The sequence below is a fragment of the Podarcis muralis genome, chromosome 4 (genome assembly GCF_964188315.1).
Source record: "Podarcis muralis chromosome 4, rPodMur119.hap1.1, whole genome shotgun sequence".
NCBI classification, from domain to species: Eukaryota; Metazoa; Chordata; class Lepidosauria; order Squamata; family Lacertidae; genus Podarcis; species Podarcis muralis.
Window position 1 is genome coordinate 18,389,577 of NC_135658.1, and position 21,193 is coordinate 18,410,769.

General features: G+C 48.6%; 1 protein-coding gene across 1 annotated transcript; it reads left to right on the forward strand.

Moving 5' to 3' along the window:
- Positions 1–4,284: 4,284 nt before the first annotated feature.
- Positions 4,285–21,192, forward strand: ENDOD1 (endonuclease domain containing 1). The gene is made up of 2 exons (XM_028726111.2): positions 4,285–5,270; positions 17,195–21,192. The coding sequence occupies exons 1-2, from the start codon at positions 4,953–4,955 to the stop codon at positions 18,320–18,322; spliced, it is 1,446 nt and encodes a 481-aa protein (XP_028581944.2). The 5' UTR covers positions 4,285–4,952; the 3' UTR covers positions 18,323–21,192.
- Position 21,193: the final 1 nt, after the last annotated feature.

The window sequence follows — 21,193 nt, forward strand, 5'->3', positions numbered from 1 at the left end:
AATTCCAACCATTTGATGCAGACCACTCAACACAGCTAGGGCCAAGTCACCAGAGGAAAAGTCACTGAGTTATGGGATGCTGTGCAACACACATGCATGCCTGAATCAGCTGTGTTGTACTGTCATTCAGCGCAGGTTACTCATTAATTGCACCATAATTAATACTTCATTCTTCCTTCCCCACTTGCTTTGATGAGGAATGCAATTAGTGCCAACATCCAAAGTGCCAAGATTGACCCAGCAACCAGTGAAATGAGCAAGGAAGTACTTAGTCTAGAGGTTGGTTCCAGAACGAATCCAGAACTAGACATAAACCATTCACACTTTCTCTGCTGTCATGGGCCCTACCACAGTGCAAGATTCTCTGTGAACAAAAGAATCATTATTTTTTAAAAGCCCCGGCAGATGCTTGGCATATAGTACTTTGTTTAATTCATTTACATCAAGGAGGGACGTGGGTGGCGCTGTGGGTTAAACCACTGAGCCTAGGACTTGCCAATCAGAAGGTCAGCGGTTCGAATCCCCGTGACGGGGTGAGCTCCTGTTGCTCGGTCCCTGCTCCTGCCAACCTAGCAGTTCGGAAGCACGTCAAAGTGCAAGTAGATAAATAGGTACCGCTCTGGCAGGAAGGTAAATGGTGTTTCCGTGCACTGCTCTGGTTCGCCAGAAGCGGCTTAGTCATGCTGGCCACATAAGCTGTACGCCGGCTCCCTCGGCCAGTAAAGCGAGATGAGCGCTGCAACCCCAGAGTCTGTCACGACTGGACTGGTCAGGTGTCCCTTTACCTTTACGTTTCCCAACCTAATGAGTTCATCAACCCCTTAATGAGCTGATAAATTTGTTGTTGACCCCAACCCAAATTCTTAGGAATGAAAAGCCAAGAAGTATCACTATCTAATCAACATTGATTAATCACCGACCAACATAAGCAGGAATCATAGTATAGAAGAAATAAACAAAGCAGTTGTATTGTGGAACCATCCTATTAAATACAAGCAGTTCTCATTGGCAATAGAGGTGCATTCTGTACATGCCTATGCTCTTTATTCCTGACAAAACATTTTGGCACCTGTGGTGAACCACAGAATTGCACCTTCCTCTCACCAGGGAAGAAGGGGTGGGGAAAGATCTACGTCAGGAACGAGGGAGGGATAAAAATATACATTAGGATCCGCTGCCTGAGGCAGTCACCTTACCAGACCTTATGGTTGGGCCGGCACTGTTCCTGAGATAATTAGTTCCTAATTAAATTATTCACACTATACATCATAAGCATTTCCCCCATTTTGGCCCCCCTTCAACCTCTAGGTCTTTCTTCACCCCTGAGCAGCTCCACTGACCACAGGGGCCCAAGCCTGACCACTTTGGGAAATGCTGATTTAGAGCATTTGACCCCACTTTTCAGCCCAAAAGCCTCACGGTGAGGCTTACAAGCAATGAATTAAATTAGGGCGTGTTAAATTTATCAACTTTTGAATTCCGAACAGGCCGGGTGCTGAAAAGTTGTAATATGGCTTGGGAATTCAAAATATATTCTGGTTAAACTAATATACTGTGGTTTTGCTTTGTAAGTAAAATTGCACGGAAATCATTAAAATAATTGCCAGTTTTGCAGTTATGATGATGATGATGATGTAGCATTACCTGGCATTTTCAGAAGGTAAAATTACAATCCTTTGGTTTCCCAAAAGCAGTTTATGTGCTTCTTCATCAGATGTAGACGCACCGAGCTAAATGTTGTCCGGTCACACAAATAATAGCAGATTTGAATTCTTCACATGCTAGAACTTATTTTTAAGACCCCTCAAAGACGAAATGTGCAAAATTAAGGTTCACCCCCTCCTAAAATGACATGCGACAGTGCAATTAAGTTTCACCCCCTATTAAAACAATATAGTCTCTGCCTGCACACACACCTCACAAAAGGAAAAGTGGATAGGGAGGACTGCAAAGGCGGTGGGGAGCAAAGTCAACTCTAGTTTACCCTTCTCAGTTACAGTTCTCCACAACCCTTAATGGGACGCGGGTGGCGCTGTGGGTAAAAGCCTCAGCGCCTAGGGCTTGCCGATCGAAAGGTCGGCGGTTCGAATCCCCGCGGCGGGGTGCGCTCCCGTTGCTCAGTCCCAGTGCCTGCCAACCTAGCAGTTCGAAAGCACCTCCAAGTGCAAGTAGATAAATAGGGACCGCTTACTAGCGGGAAGGTAAACGGCGTTTCCGTGTGCGGCTCTGGCTCGCCAGAGCAGCGATGTCACGCTGGCCACGTGACCCGGAAGTGTCTCCAGACAGCGCTGGCCCCCGGCCTCTTAAGTGAGATGGGCGCACAACCCTAGAGTCTGTCAAGACTGGCCCGTACGGGCAGGGGTACCTTTACCTTTACCTTTACAACCCTTAATGAACTACAATGCCCAGAATTCTTTGAGGGTGAGAATGTGCTCTGATTGTGCCTTAACGGTATAGAAAGCAATCTCATGCACAAGAAGCTTGTGTGAAGCAAACTGGTGTAAGTTAAACCTGCGTAAAGTTAACGCCAGATTCAGCAGCAAGGTGGCTGCGTTTGCTCTGCCTAAGCCTGGCAGATGGAAAATAAGCCTTTAAAACAGTGTTCTTAGGTTGCCAGGCCATGTGAGCATGCTGAATGGTTTTAGGATCCAGCTTAAATCCCTGCTTTCTGGTTCTGCCCCTCTGAATGTTCCTTTTTGGGGGACTTCCACCAGCCTTGGCTCAGCCAGGCTTGCTGAGCCCCAGGTGAACAAGTTACGCAGATGTGTTGTTGTTGTTGTTTAGTCGTTTAGTCGTGTCCGACTCTTCGAGACCCCATGGACCAGAGCATGCCAGGCACTCCTGTCTTCCACTGCCTCCCGCAGTTTGGTCAAACTCATGTTTGTAGCTTCGAGAACACTATCCAACCATCTCGTCCTCTGTCGTCCCCTTCTCCTTGTGCCCTCCATCTTTCCCAACATCAGGGTCTTTTCCAGGGAGTCTTCTCTTCTCACGAGGTGGCCAAAGTACTGGAGCCTCAGCTTCAGGATCTGTCCTTCCAGTGAGCACTCAGGGCTGATTTCCTTCAGAATGGAGAGGTTTGATCTTCTTGCAGTCCATGGGACTCTCAAGAGTCTCCTCCAGCACCATAATTCAAAAGCATCAATTCTTCGGCGATCAGCCTTCTTTATGGTCCACCATAAAGATACGCTGATGTATCTTTAGCTTAACCAGGGTTCGGGATTCAACACCAGCTGAGCCAGGGGTGAGTGGACTGAGCCGGAGACCCACCACATCCTAAGCAGCTCATATCAGCACAACTTGCGATAGGATTTGCGCACACACACACACACACACACACACACCAATCCTGGGAACTGTAGTTTGTTAAGGGTGCTGGGAATTGTAGCTCCGGTGAGGAATCTACAGTTCACATTTTCCGTGATATGGGTGTGAGTTGTGCTTTAAATGTATGGTGCATACACAGCACATTTTGAGGTTTATAATGGATAGGGTGCAGAGTGAAATAAAAAATAAACGCTCCCAGCCCTAATATTGGGGGATGGCTTGCAGCCCAGTAATATATTGCATGCTTTGCAAGCAGAAGGTCCCAGGTTCAATCCTAGCCACCTCCAGATTGAACTGGGAGAGATCCCTGCCTGAAACCTTGGAGAGGTGCTGCCTGTCAGAGTAGACCAGGAGTCAGCAACCTTTTTAAGCTGTGGGCCGGTCCACCATCCCTCAGACCATGTGGTGGGCTGGACTGTATATATTGGGGGGGGGGGCGGGTGAACGAATTCCTATGCCCCACAAATAACCCAGAGATGCATTTTAAATACCGTAAAAGGACACATTCTACTCATGTAAAAATACACTGATTCCCAGACCGTCCGTGAGCCGGATTGAGAAGGCGATTGGGCCGCATCCGGCCCACGGGCCTTAGGTTGCCTACTCCTGGTGCAGACAATACAAAGCTTGATGGACTTAGACAGCTAACTCGGTTTAAGGCAGCTTCCTTAGTAGAATCCTTTTCCACCGCCGCCCCAGGCAGCTGATTTCAGGTCTCATGCAAGAGCAGCAAACTGCTACTTATTTATTTTATTATAATTATTGCACTTTTATAACCTGGACAAGAGAAAGGGCTCCTGGCTGTGGGATTTTCCTGCCTCGGGTGCCAAAGCACCTTCTCCAGCCTTGGGCCACCTTGACTTTGATGGAGGGGGTGGGCATTTTGCTGCTCAGCCACTGCGCGCAAAACCAGCGCGCTGCTGCTGCGTAAAAACCCCTCCCTGTGACCCGCTGGCTGGAGAAGGGCGTCGCAAGCGCGCCATGATCGGCTTAGCAGGAGCCACTGACCCGCTGCAGCCTCGTCTCTCTTTCCCCCTAAGTGGGTGGCAGGCCGGGCGGGCAGGGTGCTGCATGGGCGCGCGGGGAGGAGAGTCTGGCCGAGCCACCCGAAAGGCGTGCTGGTGCTGGGGATCCCCACTGCAATGCGGTCCTCTCTCCACCCATCCTATCTCTTCCTCTCCCTCCGCCTGACACCAGCCGTGGCCCGGAGCCAAAAAGAGAGAGGAAGATAGCCTGGCGCTGATCTAGTGACGTAAGGGAGGCAATAACTCGGGATCTTTCTTCCTCCCCTCCCCTTCCTCCCTCCCTCTTCCCGATCGGCGGCCTGCACGCCTCTGAGCGCGTGCAGAGCGCCCATTTTCGCTTTTGCGGCGTGTGTCACCACGTGTTGGCGCTGCGCGCGGAGAGCCTCCTCGCGCCTGCCTGCGGTTTCGGGTTTCACTTCCCTCCTTTAAAGGCTGCGCCGCGCGCCCAGGCGCGCACACACGCACACACACCCGCGCGCCTCTGTCGCAGCAGCGTCTGGTCTCGCCCTCTCCCCTCCGCTGCCAAGAAGAGCCAAGCGGATCGCATCCTCTCCTCGCCCGGGAGGAACTTCAGGCAATCCTCGGCACTGCGCAGGGAAGATGCGGACCTCTCTGCCTCTGCTGGCGGCCGTGGCGCTGGCCTTGGCCGGCTGGGCGCAGGGCGAGGTGTTGGCCACCAAGGGAGGCGAAGAAGCCGCGAGCTTCGGAGACTGCGACGGCTTCTTCTACCAGCGGACACCCCCCGAGGGGCTCCCGGGGCAGCCCGGGGATCAGCACGTGAAGATCTGCCAGAAATACAACCAAGAGCCGCGCTTCGCCACCCTCTACAGCACGCGGGACAGGATCCCCCTTTACGCGGCTTTTCTGTACACCGGAGGCGGCCAGAGCGGGGAAGAGAGATGGCTGGTGGAGCCGCAGGTGAGGAGGGAAGTGGCGGGTGGTATTACTGATGATGAATTCTATCAATATGTTGTGAATCGCCCAGTGGATGAAGGCCGATATACACACATTTTATTTATTATATACACACACACAACAGACAATATCCGTCCTTCTCCAGCAGTTCCAAGGCTGGGTTACAATCTAAAATTCATATTTCAAAGCAGTTAAAATAGATTATAGGAACAGTGTAAGCTGGCCAGTTTTCTTTTTTTAATTCTGCGATATTATGTTGTGAACTGCCCTGAGATCTACGGGTATAGGGCAGTATACAAATTTAATAAATAGATTAAGTGGGGGGGGGCAGGGGGAGTGGATTTTGCAAAGCACCAGGTCAGGGCAGCTTGCTGTGAAACTGTTTGCCGCCATCGTTGTTACTTAAGGAAAGCTATGGGCTTTGGAACTCACTGCCACGAGAGGAGATGGCTTTTTCCCGTCTACGAAGGAAGGGATTAGGCATCAGAACAGAGCCTGGTACTTGAATGAGGCCAGTGGCCTGGCTGGTCCAGTGCCCTGGTCTTGACAGGTGCCTGCGGCAAGCCTGTAAGCAGGAGAGGATGCTGCTGGACAGCCCTGCTTTTGGAAACCATGAGAGAGGATTGGCTGTTGCCTCCCTGCTTTGCTCTTTGCCACTGTGGGAAGGAGGATGCAGGAGGGGATCACCCGGCAGGGGGCACTTAGGTCATTGGAGGTTAGGCATTTAATGGCCTTGGAGAGCTCCCCTCCTTCGCACTTCAGAAGGCAATGGCCATTACTTCAAAATGTGGTAAGCCAGCAAGCCAGCCTCCTCCCTTTTGATTATTCTGCTGGCTGAGACTCCAGACTTCTAGTGCGACACCGTTGTGCTGGGTTTGTGTGTGGAAGACATAGCTTCAAATGTGATCTCGGAGCCTTCTTCCGTATTCTAGGGCACCTTGGAGACCAGACAGGGAGCTATAACCAATCCTGGCTTCTTCTTTTTTACCTGTGTTATCTTTCTGATGGAAGTGTTTGCTGCATTCTGGAGTGACGGCTTGTCTCTTCTTTCTCCCCCACCTGTCTACTCCGACTGCCAATTCCAACAGCAGTAAGGTTCTCCTCCTCCCCCTCCTCCCCTTGCGCATCGAGAGCATATCCGAAAGCACATTACTTTGTGCTGCGAGATTCAGAGCACAATGATGTCAGGGGGAGGATTGTCACATGGGGTGGCGGCGGCTCCATGTGTCTTTTTCGTTGGCCCTCTCCGCATTTAGCACATATTCATGGCAATCCCATTTTATACTCTCAAGAACCCTGAGAGTTTGGTTGGGTTGAGAGGCAGTGTCACCCAAAAGCCACCCATTGAGTATCATGAGCCGGGATTTGAACCCAGGGCTCCCAGTTCATCATTCATGCTGGCACTCTCTTCCATCTTAAAGTGGACCCATGCTTCTGACAGCGATCCATCGTGCGACTTGCCAAGGAATGCACCCGTGTTACACCCGTGTAGCGGCCTCTTGAATGTGCACTCGGGGATGTTGAGAGTTGCCAGGAAGCCCCTATTCCTCTCACGGAGCTGAGAAGAGGGATTGATTGTTAAACCGCTCTGGGGATCATAGCTCTGTCAGGGAGATCTAGGCTGAGACTGGCAAAGCCATGCTTGGGCCAGGTGGATGAGTGAGAAAGAGAAGCCTTGGGGTGTTATTTGAGATTTCCCAAGGAAGGGGCATTAAAAAAAACACCCCGCTGCAAAAGCTTGGGAGCTACAGCTCCTTCTTTACAGATTACAGTTTTCAGTTTGAAAGGCTGTTGGGTCCAATCCTGGCTTAAGGATAAAGAGCCCCAAGAAGGGAGAACAAGGCTGCACACAACACCCAAAGAGAATTGGCGTACTAGGAGTTATAGCTCTGTGAGCTACAGTTTCCAGGATTCTTTGCCAGGGGTGGTGGCATATGAACTTCGTATCTATGGGGTGTAGGCTGCCTAGAAAAGGCCGCAAAGTTGCCCGTCAGCCGTGAGCACCTAGAGAGCAGCTTGAGCAGCTGCACACAGGTCAGTCTTCCTCACTGTGGAGCAATGCCAATTTCTGTTTAATCTGAAGCAATTGCTTCTAAATTTGCATCTGTTCATGTAAATTGGCAGATGCAAACTTGTGCCTTCTTTTTAATTATGATGCTGCATTTCCTCCCTTTGGGAAGTACAGTGGTATCTCGGGTTACATGCGCTTCAGGTTATATACGCTTCAGGCTACAGACTCTGCTAACCCAGAAATAGTGCTTCAGGTTAAGAACTTTGCTTCAGGATGAGAACAGAAATCGTGCTCTGGCGGTGCAGCAGCAGCAGGAGGCCCCATTAGCTAAAGTGGTGCTTCAGGTTAAGAATAGTTTCAGGTTAAGTACGGACCTCCGGAATGAATTAAGTACTTAACCCAAGGTACCACTGTAGCTACCTCAGGAAGGAAATTAGAAAGTGTACTGATAGAGTCTCTTAGCAGGCAGGAGGAGCAGAACATTGGCTTCATCAAACACACACACAACCAGATGTGGGGGACCTTTGGCCTTCCATATGTTGTTGGACTACAACTCCCATCTGCCCCAAGCAGCAAGAGCAGTGGTCCAGAAGTCATAGTCCCATAACACACCTGGGTGAACACAGCTTATTTCTCCCCGATATGTATAATTAAGAAAAATCCAAGAAACCAGGTGAGGGTTGTTAGGGATGATCTCCACCTTCCCCTCACATCTGGCAGGGTTGCCAACATTTCTTTCCTCATCTAGCAAGACTCCTGCACCTGCAACACCTGTATGGCAGGCAACAAAGAACTATCGAAAAGTAGAGGCATTGTCACACGACTGCACACCTATGCTGGAGGGAAATAATAGCCCAGCTCAGTTTCCTCCTTTTGGGTCACGTCTACAAGCAGAAGAAGCCTTGGCACTCTTACCTAAACCAGAGGTGGGGCCCCCTCCAAGATGTTGTTAGACTACAACTCCCATCATCCCCAGCAGCCAGCATGGCCATTAATCAGGGGATGGTGGGAGTTGTGGTCCAGTGACACCTGCAGTCATTCTTTGGGGGAAGCTATGGTTGCTTAAGGGGACGCTGGTGGCGCTGTGGTGTAAACCACTGAACCTTGGGCTTGCCGATTGGAAGGTCAGCTGTTCAAATCCCCACGATGGGGTGAGCTCCTGTTGCTCAGTCCCTGCTCCTGCCAACCTAGCAGTTCGAAAGCACGCCAAAAAGTTCAAGTAGATAAATAGGTACCACTCTGGCAGGAAGGTAAACGCCGTTTCCGTGCACTGCTGTGGTTTCACCAGAAGCAGCTTAGTCATGTTGGCCACATGACCTGGAAAATCTGTCTCTGGACAAACCCAGGCTCCCTCGGCCAGTAAAGCAAGATGAGCGCCGCAACCCCAGAGTCATTCGCAAGTGGACTTAACTGCCAGGGGTCCCTTACCTTTTTTTAAATGGTTGCTTAAAGTGGTATAACACTGCTTTAAATGTATACAGTGGTACCTCCAGTTGCGGACAGGATCCGTTCTGGAGCTCTGGTTGGATCCCGAGGTTTCCGCAACTGGAAGGACTGCTTCTGCGCATGCGCGCGTAGTGAAACATTCCTGGGTTTGTAAGCTGAGGTGCTACTGTACTGCGGACGGAGCCAAGTGCCCTAAAGTTCGAGTAGCCAATCTGCAGCAAGGGGCCCAGAGGTGACAGAGGCTGCAGAAGTTTGTGGCGCACCTGGGCGAAAGTAGGCGGGACCACAGGCTGGCTGTGGCGCAGAGCCAGCCTTACATTCCTAGCTGCCTCTCCAGAGCTGTGCTCGCTGCTGTTGCCTGTTCCCAGGCTCAGTGGAGGAGAGGTTAAAACCGCACAAGCCACTGAGATGGGTGGGGCTGTTCTTGCAGCGTTCACTGCAGCGACTTGGGCATGCTTGCTGAAGAGGAGGCACATGACTTCCTGTGCTTTGAGAAAACCATTGGATGCAGGAACCCAGGAGGAAGGCTCATAGCTTAGTGGTAGAGAATCATGCTTTTGCATGCATAAAGTCCCAGGTCCAATCCTTGGAATCTCCAGATAGCAGCTTGGTGCCCGTCGCAACACCTTGCAGGAGCGAATCCCCTTGTTTTAACTCTACGTTGCATGAAGAAACTGCTTTCTTTTGTCTCTCCTGAATCTTCCAACGTTTGTCTTCATTGAATGGCCCCGAGTTTTAGCGTTATGACAGAGATCCACGACTTTCTCCCCAACCCCATCCATCATGTTTTCGCCACTTTACTTGGCTCCCCCCCCCAAACTAAAAATACTGTGAGCTTCCTCATTGGGGAGCTGCTCCAACCCCTTGACCGTTCTGGTTGCCCTCTTCTGAGCCTTTCCCAATATCCCTTTTGAGGACAAAATAGGGGTGTGCGCAGTTTGTCCTTCCGGGAAGGAGCGTCTGTCGTCGCTGATTTCTTGGAGGACCTCTGGCCATGACTGTGGTTCCCACAGGAAGGAGTCGGAGGCTGTCTCCCGAGGGAGCCAAGAATGGTGCCAACCTCTGCCCTGACCCCTGCGGTACGCAAATAGTCTTCTCCAAACAGACAGAGGCTTGACTCCAAAAATGAATAGGGAAGGAAAAAGGCAAGAGGGGTGGGCAGTCGCTCGCTATTCTTTGCACACAAACGCATCCCATTGTCATGGCCCCCCTGCTCATCGGCAACAGAGCCGTCTGCAGAGGCTTCAAGAGGGGCATTGTCTGGGGAGGCCATTAGCCTGTTTGGCAGTGATGCTTTTAAGCATGCGCCTTGCCAGCTGATGCTCTGCAAGGATCGCCCTTCCAGCTGCAGGGACATGCACAGGGCACTTCCTGCTAGCCCCAAGGGGGGAGAAGGACTTGTTACCACTCTAATCTTAGGAGCTGTAAAGGGAAGCATCAGCAACATCCAGCGGCAGATACCACTTGCCTCTTGGGACCTTGAGGAAGCAAAACCCCCGAGATACAAAACTGGCATGCCAGCCACAGAGCCTTTCTCCCCCAGTGATGTCACTGTCAGCCTGGCTCTCTTAGGGTTGTCAGCTGTGGGCCAATTATCTCACCCCAGGAGGGAAGAGGCTTTTTAGCTTGGAGCTGGTGCAGCACAACTGGGCAGGGAGACGTTTCTCCTCCCTAAAACTTGGGGGCATCCAACAGAACTGACTCTGTTGGAAGATTCGGGACAGGCGCGAGAAAATGCTGCTCCATGCAGTGCGCTGTTGAACGGTGGCGTTTTCTCTCGCAGGAGGCAGCAATCGCCACAAAATTGGATGGCTTGGGGAAAAAGGATTAGATCGGGGTTTCCCAAACTTGGGTCTGCAGCTGGTTTTTTTGGACTACAACTCCCATCGTCCCTAGCTAGCAGGACTGTTGGTGAGGGATGATGGGAATTGTAGTCCCCATACAGCTAGGGAAACGCTGGATTAGATAATGGAGAATTAGGCCATCAACAGTTACTATATGGCTGTGTTCTTTCTACACTGCCAGAGGTGGCATGCCTCTGAACACTGGTTGCTGGCAGTCCCAGATAGGAAAGACTTGTTGTACCCAGGTTCTCTTTGGGGAATTCCCAGAGACATCAGGATGCTGGACTTGATGGGCTTTTGACCTGAACCAGCAGGGCTCTTTTCATGTTCTTAAGAGGCATTCTCCACTTCCTCAGTCCTTCGGGGAGTGGTAGAGGAATGTGCAGAGAGCTTTCAGCCAGCTAGCCCAGGGGGGAAGGTGTGTCTGGCAAGGTTGCCAGAAAACAATACAGTATTTTGAAATAAGAAACGTTGGCTGTGGTGCAGGGCACAGCTGAAACCCAAGGTTGCAGGGAGGGTGTGTTTGCAGAAGAGACTGGTTGCTCTTTTCTTCAGTTCCTGAATTCGCTTTCTTTTGCATTTTCTGCTTCAGGCTGGGAGAGAGCAGATTTCTGCAAGCCGCCTGTCAAACTGGATGGCAGTGGCCTGGTACATGCATGCAACCCCCGGCGCTTGATAACTGCAGTGTCAGATGGGTGGCTTGCATGTCTAAAAGCTGTGGACAGTGCTTTTGTACTCTCCCCTGAAAGCCGGTGCTTCTCAGTGGAGGCAGATCACACATTCAGCAGACAGTGGAGCATTTGAGGGTAGGGTGGGAACTGGCTCCAAGCATGGAACAATTAAGTGCAAGGAAACATAGGCATGTCTGAAACAGGCCTGAGTGAGGCTTTGCACTTGGGCATTCACATTCCAAGTTGAGAAGACTTGCCCACACGGAAAAATGTCGCCAATCATTCGTGATGTGGTTGTTGCCATGGTGATGCGGCTAGGGTTGAGCGAATGTGCCATTCTCACTTTGTCATTTTAGTATTTAGTATTTTAAATTTTATACGTTTTAAGGTACGGTTGTAAAACTTTACTAGTAGTTTCCTCTTTTGCAAGCCGCTTTGAGGTTTTCCGCAACCAAGCGGTGTATACATTTTATGAAATAAATAAATGGATATTCAAAAATTGCAAAGACATTTCTCCTAATATAACATTTTTGGGGGTATGTTTTCATGTGTTTATACGCACATTTTACCTTTTGTGTGCCTCTCATTGCTTACCTAGATAGAGAACTGCACAGCAAATTTGGGGAAACATGAAATTTGGAGGTCGGCTGTGCTTTCTTGGTCTGTGCATTATTCTGAAAAGTGCAAATTTAGATAAGTTTGCATTTAAACACAAAGTGCATCAGATCCCACCCCTAGCTGCCTGTACTAGTCTGATCTGATCAGGGAGGATACAGAGGAGTGCCGTGGGATGTGTTCTGGACCCGTTCTACCTGAGGAACTGCATGACAATGCCGGGTGCAGAAGTAGCCCCAGAGCTGGGGCGAGTGACATAGTCAGGCCATCTGCTCTGTGAGATTGCAGAGGCTTTAATTGCTGGGGACCCGCATCAGATTACAGGCAAGGGGGCAAAGCACATGCTCTACCCCAGCCCTTGAAATACCAAATAGCCTTTTCTAAATACCAGCGAGAGTAATGGACATAAATTTTTAATAGCCGTGTGTTCAAGATGGAAAGGGCAGGAAGCTGCAGACAAAAGGGCAACATCTGCTAGCGCAACAGCAGTGGCACAAGATAAGATGTCCTTGCTTATGCTCCTGTTCAGCTACCCACGTCCATGTGTACACACATTGTTGCTAAAGAATGTTTTTATCCAGGGTCGTGGGCAATAGCTTAGCTCTGTGTGTGTTATGTACAGTGGTTAAGAACTTAATTCGTTCTGGAGGTCCGTTCTTAACCTGAAACTGTTCTTAACCTGAGGTACCACTTTAGCTAATGGGGCTTCCTCCTACCGTCACCTGATTTCTGTTGTCATCCTGAGGTAAAGTTCTTAACCTGAGGTACTATTTCTGGGTTAGCGGAGTCTGTAATCTGAAGTATCTTTAACCCGAGGTACCACTGTATTAGGCTGTTTCATAGGGGATAAGTCTAGAAACCACTGTGATAGCTAAGCTGAGCCTCCCTGCAGAGTGGCAGCTGCCTGAGAATATCAGGTGCTAGGAACGAATTGAGAGGGAGTGGCGTTCACTACCTCATGCCTTGTTTGTGGCCTTCCTGAGTGCTTCTGCCCCTGCTGAACCGGAAACAGAATGTAGAGCTGGAAGGAAATATGGTCTGATCCAGGCTCATGTCATGTTCTTACCTTTCTTTACCTATCACTGTAGTCTGTGCCTATGCACGACTGGGCCGCTTTTTCTGTCTTTCAGCACAAGCAGGCATGGGTTCAGCAGGTAAAGTTTTCCCCTGTGTCAGGATGATGTGATGGGGGAAAGGCTTAACGTGTGGAATGTCAGCCATGCATGCAGCTATTTAAGCTTCAGGAATTCAGCTTGGGTTGAGAGGGGTTAGTTCTGTGTTTTGTCAACTCCTCCCTAGTCCCAGCCTCTCAGTACATTGCCTCTTCCCTTTGGAATCCTAAATATTCCTCTACATATTCTAAAAAGGGACATTGAATTTCTTCTTACTCTTCAGCACCTAACTTCCCATTCCCCTCTGACTGACCAGGAGATTCTCTTTCTCCAAACGCTTAACCCATTTCATCCCCTCCAACCATCTCTGGTGAAGCAGCAGTGGCTCCAAACTATGATTTCGTTCAGTCTTCCCTAACCAGTTGCCCTCTAGGTGTCTGGGACTGCAACTGTGTGTTGGCAGGGGCTGATGGGAATTGTAGTCTGAAAACCAGGAGAGCAACAGGTTGGGGAAGGCTGATTTTGGTGACGTCGCTTCCCAAGTGTCCCAGTGGACAAAGCACTGGATTTGGAGAAAAGACTCTGGTTAAACCTCTGACCTCAGTGTTTGGCTGCAGATCAATAACCATTTTTCCTCAGCTTCACATCTCTAAAGAGGGAAGAACACATACCTGCGTTTCTGACTGAGTTGGGCAGGGGGCTGAGATAAAGTTGGCAGCAATATACAGTATCAGTAGTAAATAGCAGTTGCTGTCCCATTTTCCTTGTTCCAAGTATTTAGTTACATGAAGAAAAATTTGGATCACTTATCTGAAACCTAATACATAGGCTGCAATTTGAGAATGATCCCAGGCTGTTGTTTGGCTGATAAAAGTGAATGAGTATAAAACTAGCAAACAGTGGACACAGGTACACAGCCCCTCCCCTCCCAATACAGTGGGAAAAAATGGTGGTACCCAAGGATTCCATTTTGGCGGCAAGATTCCATTGGATTCCATTTTGGCAGCAAGAATGCGTGTTTCTTTCTTAAGATAATTTCTACCCTACGCTTCTGTTCCAATAGGGCCAAATGTATCTCCCTCCAAGAGACCCCCTATTCCCCTCACAGAGCTACAATTCCCAGAGTTCCCTGGGAAGGAGAACTTGATTGTTAAACCACTCTGGCTATCGTAGCTCTGTGCAGGGAATAGGTGTTTCCCGAAAACTCTCGGCACCCTTAACGAACTGCACTTCCCATGATCCTTTGAGGGAACCAGTGACTGCTTAAAGCGGTATGACGCTGCTTTAAATGTTTAGTGCACATGGGGCCTAAAATAACGGTAGTGTGGTCTTCCCAGGTCCCCCTCCCTCCAGTTTTGGCAAGTAGCCGCAGGCTGTGTCCGAAAGGCACATGAAGCCCCCTCTTTGCTGAAGCGAAGCAGGTCTGGATCTAGTCAGGGCCTGGATGAGTGCCCACTTGGGAACCACAGGGCTCATTGGTGGGAAAACCAAGTGTGATATAATTAGTAATTAGTAAAACAGAAGAGGCTCATCCAACTCCTGTTTGGGCTAGTAGCCATGGCTGGCGGGGCTGTGCGTGCTTTTGCATGGGTGGTGGTCTGGGTGCTGAGAAGCATTCTCCCCTTGCAGCAAGCTGGTACCCATCATTATCAAGCTTAGTGTCGTCCTCTTTACAGGAGCTGGAGAAAGAGAGGAGGGATGTGGGTGAGGACCGGGTGGTTGCTAGGCAACCGCAGCACAGCTAACCAGTTGTTAAGCAACTGCAGCAAACGGGAGCCATCCTTCACGGCATAAACAGCTCCTGCTCCCTCATTAGGAAGAGAAGAAGGGAAGAACATTGTCCAGATGCTTCTGTAATTGCAGGCAACACAGCGCAGGGGGATGCTTCCGCCTGTTAAATATAAGAGGAGCTAACCTGATTAGCAGCAGACAGGGCTTGGTTTTTGAGCTAGGAATCAGCACTGGAGACAAGGAACAGCCATGCGCTCTCCTGGAATACGTAAAGCAGTAAGAGACTGGAGGAGTGGATGAAGCAGATAGAGAGATGGTTGATACTCAATGAAGTTGAGTATTGGGGGTTCAGGAGGACAGGCAAAAGGAGGTGCCTCTTTTGCAGAGCACATAGTTAAACTACAGAATTCACTACAAGATATCCCAGTGGCCACCAACAACCCATCAGCCCCAGCCAGCATGGGCAATGGCCGGGGTGATGGAATTTGAAGTCGGTAACATCTGGAAGGTCAGAAGTTACCCCACCCCATCCTCATCCTAGAGACTCAACAACTCCCAGCCAGCCAGCCGAAGATCTGGAGTTAAGGACAAGGTGGGGAGACTATTGCTTGCAGGATGGCTGGAGCCCCAGTCCTTGTCTGCTTAGAAATTACACAGTAGCATCAGAAGGACTATGACAGCCTTGCAAATAAGCCCACAGACGTTACTAGCCTGCTTCTTCTTTTTAGCAGCCAACTAAGAAGCTACTAGTTTGCATCTCCATGCTGGTTGTAACAGAAGGAAGTCCCCTCCTCCATAGTCCTCATGAGAATTTGGGCTACTTGCAGGGTAGTTAAAAAAAAGAAAATTGACTTCTACCAACCAAACTGGTGGGATGGGTGGAATGATTTGTCTCTCCTCTGCCAGCCTGTTTGGCTTCCATGATGGTCACAGAGGAAAGGGCTCTTCTACGTTCAAGGCTTGCATGGAAGCCAGGTGGACTAGCAAATGAGAGAGAGGGCAAGAGATGGACCCATACTTCCTCTACCAAACCACTCACTCACCTGTATGGAATCTCTGATTGCCTCTGGGTACCAGGTGAGCTATGAAGTACAAGGCTAGATGATGCACATTCCAGGAATGGCTCTAAGGATGGAGGCCGATTGGCCATGATTCACATTGACTCCCTGACATTCCATTCATTTGTATGCGTAATTGAGTTGTTCCAAAAGCTGGTTCTGATGCAATCTCTGCATCATACACACATCAAGCTGTTTACAGTGTCATTTGGAAAAGGTCATTCCTAGTGGTCACTCTGTTACTAGAGACCTCTGGAACAGGCACATTCCTTTAGGTGACTCAGGAGAAATGTGTCCTCAACCTATGTAATAATCTGAAGCTGGCAAAAAGCTGTGTAATGTAAGAGGTGTGTCCACCTGTTCAAAATTCTACATTGCTTGTGGCAAAGGCACTGATTGGCCAAGTTGGCATGGAATGCTGCTTACGGATATTCCAACTACTCAATGAAATGAGGTTGTTAGGATGTTTGTAGATCAGCTTCTGTAAGGGAAGGGAGAACTGCCAGTTTGGCTGGAATTGTAATAACTTTGTTATTGTAACAACCTTGCAAGAGGTGTGGCTTTACAGGACAGTCTAGGAACAGAGATGCAAAGGGCCAGAAAGCCCTGAAGGAAAAGTGAGGAATATGTCTCATATTAAAAGGTAGCAGCATTACTGGGGATACTGTTGACTGTATCAACACAGAGGTTTTATTAATAAATGTTGTGTACAACAGTAAGTGTATCTCTGTAATTTGGAGACAGCAGTAATTACCAGTGTGTCTTTTAAATATGATGGGTTGGAGCTAATGCTAGTCCTACTCAGAGTAAACCCATTGAAGTAAACATACATTAATTTCAATGGGTCTACTCTGAGTAGCAATTAGTTGGATGCAATCCAGGGCATGGACGTAGGATTTATGTTGGGGGAGGCAGGATTTATGTTAGGGGAGCAGAACTGAGCTATCTGTGACGCGTTTGTCAGCTAAGTATTTTTATTTATTTACTTGATGGGGGGCAGCTGTCTGCTGTCCCCCCCCCCCCGGCTACGCCCATGATCCAGTATTGAGATTTATGGAACTTTGGATGGTGATGAAAACGTTTTTGAACCATAAAGTTGCATTACATGAATTGCTAATTTTTCAATGTCAGGTTTTAATATTAATACTTTTTTTTTTACAAATTTAACATTCAAGATTTCAGAAATACCACAAACACTGAACTCCAGCTGAAGGCCTGTGTATGGTTTTGTGCTCAATTAGAGAAATGGCTGGCAAGTTTTAAATCACAAACTTTCGTTGTTCTTGTTTAAAGGCTTGAGACAAAATGTAAATTTTGAAATTAGACAGTCTTAAGATTTCTAGAATCTGGATTGTCCAGGAAATTGCACATAGGGCCCGAGAAATTTAATGAGTGACCTTTGTTCTAAAATCCAATTATTTCTCTTGTTCGCATTTCAGATTGATGATCCCAAAAATGGCCTGGAAGGAATGATGCCGGAAGTTGAGGTCACAGGTTCAGTGGACAACTTGGGGTCTAAGCAGGCCCTCACAGCAGACTACGTGGACTCTGGCTACGAGAGGGGGCAACTAAACCCTAGTTCTCTTCATAATGGCGACCACGAGATAGCCACCTACACACTGACCAATGCGGTGCCATTGACCCCACCTCTCCATGAGATATGGCACTGGGAGATTGAGAGCCTGGTAGGCGAGGCCTTGGCTCCACACTGTGACAATGGGAAGGGTCTCTATCTTGTTTCCGGGGCAATTCCTTCCAGCCTGAAAGTGAAGGACAAAGTCTCTGTCCCCGAGTCTCTCTGGCTGGCTGCCTGCTGCGATGATGGTTCCAAGACCTGGTCTTTGGGATTTATTAAGCAGGCAACTGCTGAGAATCGCCTGGAAGACCTCACTGTGGAAGCCCTTGAGAAGAAGCTCCACACAGGAACTCAACTGTTTAAGAACCACTGCGGCCAAGACAGACATGACCCCAAGAAACTGGAGGAGGTCCACCATGCCGTGAAACACGTCCGAGCTAAGGAACCAGTGCCACAAGCGAAGAAGTCCACCACAGGCCAGCACACCGGCACACAGCCAAAGGAGGAGAGCGGCTTTCTGAAGAAGTTATTTTATTTCATCGTTACACCTATCTTCAAACTGCTGAAATTGGTCGTCTACCTGGTTGGCCATATTGTGAAATACACCTTCTCTCTCCTGTGGCGCCTCATCCAGACAATCGTCAGAGGGGTGTTCACCTTCATCAAAGGAATTGCCACAGCGCTGCTGAATGTCTTTGTCGACGTGGCTCGGGTGGCTGTCAACATCCTGAACGGCATTGCCCAAAACATCTACAGTGTCCTGATGGTTACCTACAAGATTCTCAGCATCCCTGTGAACGTGATACTAGACATCGCATCCTTCCCTTTCTACGCCCTGGGTGCCATCCCTACAGTCCTCCGAGATATCGCCTCAGGTATTGGTGGATTATTCTTACTGGCAATTGATGCCACGACAAGCGTTGTGAAGGGCCTAAATTACATCGTTTCGCATTTAGCCAAAAGGTTCCTTCCTAAGATTTACGATGCCTGAAAAGCAGTGTGAGAAAGCGAATGGCTATGAAGAACTCTGGGGAAAGACACCCAAAGCAATACTTTCCGATATGTTGCTAATCTCCTGCTGTTCCTATAAAGTATTTATTTGTGATGACATTAACAGTAATGAACCGATGTTCTGGTAACATGGGTGAGCTTCATGCCCCCTTCCCCTCCCGAAGGGGCATTTTATGGCAAAATTAAATGTTCAATTATTGTAAAATGTTGCACTTTGGGTGGCTGCTTGACCTTTCCGTCTCATGTCAAGTCTTTTGAGAACCAGGAAAAGTTCTGAACAGGAGAGAAACCTTCATCCTCTCTACTAGAATATATGAAAATGGTGGATACAGAATCCTCTGCAGTGACTGAACCTGCCAAAATACTTCTCTTTGTAGTAAGTTTGCAGCATAAGCAGAGAACCTTACTGGGGGGAAAGGGTTTTTAGAGATTTTGAAGAAATCATTTTCCCAAGTCAAGAATTATCCATGGAGAGGAAAGTTGCTTTCCAAATTTTCCTTTTTGGTTTAGGCTTTAACTCAGTGATAAGAGAGCATCCTTGGAATGTCGAGGCTCCCACATTAAATCTTTGACATTTTCAGTTAAAATAGAGAACTGGGCTGGAAAAGACCCCTATCTGAGACCCCAGTTGAGCCCCTGTCAAGCAAAGGATACAGCATTTGGCTGGCCAGTTCTCTGATTCATTGTAAGAATTATTTTTGCACTTTTTTGCACTACTTCCTCCCCCCCCCCTCCTCGGGCAAATAATAATAATAATAATAATAATAATAATAATAATAATAATAATAATAAATACCCTGCCCATCTGGCTGGGTTTCCCCGGCCACTCTAGGTGGCTTCCAACAAAATATTAAAAATACAATAAAACATCAAACATTAAAAACTTCCCTAAACAGGGATACCTTCAGATCTCTTCTAAAAGTCAGATAGTTGTTTATTTCCTTGACATCTGATGGGAGGGTGTTCCACAAGGTGGGCGCCACTACCAAGGAGGCCATCTGCCTGGTTCCCTGTAACTTCACTTCTTGCAGTGAAGGAACCGCCAGAAGGCCCTTGGCGTTGGACGTCAGTGTCTGGGCTGAACGATGGGGGTGGAGACGTTCCTTCAGATATACTGGGCTGAGGCCATTTAGGGCTTTAAAGGTCAGCAGCAGCACTTTGAATTGTGTTCGGAAACGTACTGGGAGCCAATGTAGGTCTTTTAGGACCGGCGTTATATGGTCTTGGTGGCCACTCCCAGTCACCAGTCTAGCTGCTGCATTCTGGATTAGTTGCAGTTTCTGGGTCACTTTCAAAGGTAGCCCCATGTAGAGCGCAAGCAGGAGATAACTAGAGCATGCACCACTCTGGCAAGACAGTCCACGGACAGGTAGGGTCTCAGCCTGCGTACCAGATGGAGCTGGTAGACAGCTGCCCTGGACACAGAATTGACCGCTGCGCCTCCATGGACAGCTGTGAGTCCAAAATGACTCACATAGAGCATTTCAGCTAGCAAGTCATCCGCTGCTGTCCCTTGAAGGTAGAAGAATGAGTTCCTACAGGGAGGAATTCAATCTAGCGCTGATGGAGCAATCTCCCCTCCTCTCCCCTGGTGTGCTGTACTGGGGTTCTTCCAACCCCCTCAAGCCAATTTCAGGGGGCACGGGGGGGGGGGAGGAGAGAAAGGGGGTAAGCCTTGTTGCACTAGTGGAAGCCCTTGTGTGAGGTTCTGCTAGTGTCGTTGGTTAGTTGAACCTGGTCAATACTGGTGTAGAATATCTGTTTAAGAAATGGAGTAATGGACTGGGAAGTTGCCAGTTGAATTTCATCTCTGCGATGAACTAAACTAGGCAACCTCAAGCCCCTCCATCCACAATATGGAAAATAATTATGCTGACAGGAAGATGTGTAAGGTAAAGGCATACTGTATGTGATGCACCTTGAATCTTGCAAGCGCTGTGCACACATTCACACAATCCATTTAAGGCACTACAATACCTCTTGAAACAGTAATGGGCTGCCTCAAAGGATTCTGGGAGCAGTTTGTTAAGGGTGCCAAGAATTGTTCAGCCTTCCTCCCTCCCCGAGGTACAATTATCAACCCCTCTTCGTCGAAAACTGGGAATTGTAGCTCTGGGAGGGGAACTACGGCTCTCTTAAGAACTTTCAGCACGTTTAACTACTCCTCCCAGAATTCTCTGAGGCAAGCCACAACTATTTAAATGGTGTGAATGTGGCCATAGTGCAGTATCTAATTCTATGCTCTGTTCTTTTCAGATTGTTTAAGGCCTACTGGCTTTTGCTTCTAAGGCAGGTCTGGGTTTCAAACCTGTGCTTAGATTAACTTCTGAATTGGATTGTTGTAACACATTGGACATGGCTCTGCCCCAGAAGAGTTTAGGCCGTTTTAGTGAAAAATGAGGCAGCTAGACTTCTTATCTGTGGCTAGATGTAGGGAGCACCTCACAAGTTTTTTTGTTTTCATTTTAAGAACTAGCCATGAGGCTCCGGGTCGATTTTAATCTTTAAAAAGCCTTTAAAAGACTGGAGACAAGTTTAGCTTAAGGACCACTTCCCCCTCCATGAAGCTGCTCAGCTCAGCAATGCTTTCCCCATGGCGACTGGCAGGGCACCAACCCATATATCTTCCGTGTTCCTGGAGAGGATCTTTCTATTTGCCCAGCCTTTTGAAGTCACCGAGTTTTAATCTGGTTCTCTGCTTTGATCTCTGCTGCTGTTTTACATTGGATTTTTGGTTTCATGTATTTATTGCTAACTTTTATTTCTGATTTTGTTTGCCACTCTCAAGACGTTTCACATGGGAGAGTGGTATAGAAACACCACCTAAGTGAATAAATAGTATTTTCACTAC